Genomic DNA, 3,826 nt, shown 5'->3' with positions numbered 1-3,826 from the left:
CGACTGCTGTCAACCAACTGGAATCCTGCATTGGTTGCTCTTTCCACTTGACCAGATATTGGAAATATGTCTGCCCTCGAGTTTTCTTGAACATTCTTTGACATAAGATATATTCAACTTCCTTTTTAGATGCTTTTGGTACCTGTTCCTCCCAATTAATAGTTTGAACTTCATCACCTATAACCTCAGTTTGCAACTCGGTCTCTGCTTCTTTGAATGGATATAAGTCGACAACATTAAAAATGGGAGATATTCCAATCCCTTCCGGTAACTCAATCTCATATGCATTGGCTGAAAACTTCCTTTCGATTTTAGAGGGTCCTATTTTCTTCAGTTTCAGCTTATTATAAGTCTTTGTAGGAAATCTCTCTTTCCTCAAATATGCCATAACTAAATATCCTATCTGAAACTCCTTTTCCCTTATTTTTAGATCTTCTCTCTGCTTGTATCTTTTACTGCTTTCCTGCAATTTATCTTTGACTTCTTCCTGTAGCTTCTGCATTTGTTCATCAAAATATTCAGCACTTGCACTCCTGGATTCTTTTTTTCCCAATTCTCTAAGCTCATATACTCCTCTCGGATGCATTCCAAACATAATCTGAAATGGACTCATTCCAGTGCTTTGGTTTGGTGTATCATTATAAGCAAATTCAGCTTGAGCTAATGCCAAATCCCACTGTTTGGTATTCTGATAAACCAAACTCCTTAATATATTCCCCAAGTTCCTGTTTACTGCTTTAGTTTGCCCATCTATCTGAGGATGGTATGCTGAACTAAAACTGAGTTTAGTTCCCAGCTTCTTCCAAAGTGTCCTCTAGAAATGTCCTACAAATTTAGTGTCTCGATCTGATACAATGCATACAGGTAAACCATGCAATCTTAGAATGTTTGAAAAGAATAAATTTGCTATGTGTGTTGCATCATTAGCCTTCTTACAGACAATAAAATGAGCCATTTGTAAAAATCTATCTACAACAACATAAATAGAATCATTTGCTCTCGGAGTTTTTAGTAAACCCAGAACAAAGTCTATACTCACTGCATCCCATGGTTGATCTGGTATAGGCAATGGCTGATATAGACCTGTATTCTGACTCCTTCATTTGGCATATTGACATACCCTGCATTTCTCAATAAACTTTTTAACATCAGTTTGCATTTTAGGCCAGTAATAAAAAGCATTCACCTGAGTGAAAGTTTTATCTTGTCCAAAATGACGAGACAATCCTCCACTGTGCTTTTCTTTAATTATGTTCTCCCACATGGAACATTTGGGAATACATAATTTGCTCCTTTTAAATAATAGGCCTCCTTGGATAAGGTAGTCCATCCATTAACTTCTGTTATGGCTCATTGGATTCTGTACTGTTGTGTAGATGTCTCTAAAATCCTCATCATCCTTGTACATTTATATCATTTCATCAAAGCCTACAACACCCACTTTAAATTCTTGTAAAAGAAAACTTACCCTTCTCAATGCATCTGCCACTTTAATAGACTTACCACTTTTATGTTTTATTACAAAAGTGAAACTTTGCAGAAATTCCACCCATCTGGCATGTTTCTGATTTAACTTTGGTTGATTATTAATGAACTGCAAAGCATGATCGTCTGAATATAAAATGAATTCCTTTGGCAGTAAGTAATGCCTCCATTTTTTTAATGCCTACACAATAGCGTAGAATTCTTTATCATATGAAGAATATATCCTTTTCACATCGTTTAACTTTTCATTGAAATACGCTATCGGTCTCTGCCCCTGGCTCAGCAGCACACCAACTGCTTCTCCACTTGCATCAGTTTCCACTTGAAAGACTTTCTCGAAATTTGGCAATGCTAGAATTGGCTTAAATTCCATTATCTTCTTTTCCAACAGATTAAAGTTCTTATCAGTTGCCTCTATCCATTGAAATGGTTGATTGACCTCCTTGATTGTCTCAAGGATTGGTGCACAAACTTGACTGAACCCTTTTATAAACTTCCTGTAAAAACTAGCAAGTCCATGGAAAAAACTTATCTCGAATACACTTCTAGGAGTAGGCTAGTTTCTGATTACTTGTACCTTTTCTGGATCCATTTTTAAACCTTTTTTGGAAATCACAAATCCCAAGTATACTAGCTCCTCTTTCATGAAACTACATTTCTTCAAATTGATTAGTAGTTTTTCTTTCTCCAGATCTTTCAAAACTAATTTCAAGTGTTCCAAATGCTCCCCTTTACTTTTACTAAAAACCATAATATCATCAAGGCAAATAACAAAAAATTTACCTGTATATTCTTTCAAGACCTCGTTCATTAGTCTCATAAATGTACTGGGCGCATTTGTGAGCCCAAAAGGCATCACTAACCACTCATACAGTCCAATATTTGTTTTGAACACTATTTTCCATTCATTGCCTTTCTGAATTATGATCTAATGATACCTGCTTTTTAAATCTGTTTTTGTAAAATAAATGGATCCACTTATACAGTCCATTAAATCATCCATTCTGGGAAAAGGAAATCTATACCTGACTGTTATCTTGTTGATAGCTCTGGAATCGGTGCACATGCGCTATTCTCCTCCCTTCTTCAGACTAAGCACCGTTGGCACAACGCACAAACTTAGACTTTCTAAAATCAACCCCTTGTCCATCAGCTCATGAACTTATGTTGCAACCTCTGTGTTTTCCTGGGGAGTTATTCTATACGCAAATTTATTAGGCAAACTTTCTCCTGGTATTAAGTTGACATGGTGACTTATGTTTCTAATCGGCTGTAATTCATTCGGCAATTCATCCACAATGATGTCCATGAAATTATTTAACACAGTTTGAATTTCTTCAGGAAAATCATTTAAATTCATGGAGGTTAAAATTACCTTTGGTCTTCCCATGATAGAAAAATGCACTTCCTTGCTTTTATCGACCTCCTGTAGCAGTTCTTTGCCACTGATCAGCATAATATTCTTCTCTGGCAAACCTTTATCACCACCATCCTTCACTGGCAGCAACGTATGTTTAACTCTGTCCTTCTCTATGGTATATGTATTCCTTCTCCCATCATGAATCGCCTTCTGATCAAATTTCCATGGTCTTCCCAATAACTTGTGACATACATCCATGGGCATTATGTCACATAGGATCACGTCTTTGTATGTGCCGATCTGCATTTCCACATTACACTACTCTATCACGATAACTTGATGACCCTTCTGAAGCAAAGATACTTTGTAAGGTGTAGGACGTTCTTTGCTTGTTAACCTGAGCTTTTCCACCATCTCTATAGACACAAGATTGTCAGTACTCCCACTATCAATTATAACCTTACAACACTTACCCTTTGACTTGCATGTAGTCCTGAACAAGTTCTTCCTTTGTGCAGTTTCTCTAGTCTCCTTTTCTGATCTCAACAAAGTTCTTCTAAGGAGCAATGATTCACGTTCTTTAGGTGGTTCTGACTCTGCCTCAGCCACATTTGCACCCCTTTGGCTTGCTGATTTGTTATGAGGACAGTCCCTCGACATGTGTCCCCATTCTCCACAAGTATAACTTCTAACACCTCTTCCTCGCCCTCTTCCTCTAGGCATGAATCTTCCTCTACTAGCTTCACCCATCTGTGATGATCTCCCACTTGAACTTCCTGTTTCATGTTGATGCTGTGTTCCTCTAGATCCGGCAACTACTCTACCTCTCACTGAACTCTTTCCTCTGTTTCTTTGACCCTCTCTCCTCAATATGTTCTCCTCTGCTTTCAAACTTGCTTGATAGGCATCGTCAATAGTTTTAAAACTTAATAGGCTCATCTCATCTTGGATCTCATACCTTAGCCCATTAACATATCTAGC

General features: G+C 37.5%; 1 protein-coding gene across 1 annotated transcript; it reads right to left on the bottom strand.

The window, feature by feature from the left end:
- Window positions 1-2,647: 2,647 nt before the first annotated feature.
- Window positions 2,648-3,151, bottom strand: LOC149171776 (uncharacterized). The gene has a single exon (XM_089426071.1). It carries the CDS (start codon window positions 3,149-3,151, stop codon window positions 2,648-2,650), a length of 504 nt encoding a protein of 167 aa, XP_089282197.1.
- Between the last annotated feature and the right edge of the window lie 675 nt (window positions 3,152-3,826).

The sequence above is a fragment of the Pinus tabuliformis genome, chromosome 4_2, assembly GCF_031772625.1.
Source record: "Pinus tabuliformis cultivar Carrire ecotype Pingquan chromosome 4_2, CPIR1, whole genome shotgun sequence".
Lineage (NCBI taxonomy): Eukaryota > Viridiplantae > Streptophyta > Pinopsida > Pinales > Pinaceae > Pinus > Pinus tabuliformis.
Note: the sequence above shows the minus strand (reverse complement) of the source record. Positions and strands in the feature narration are given on the sequence as shown.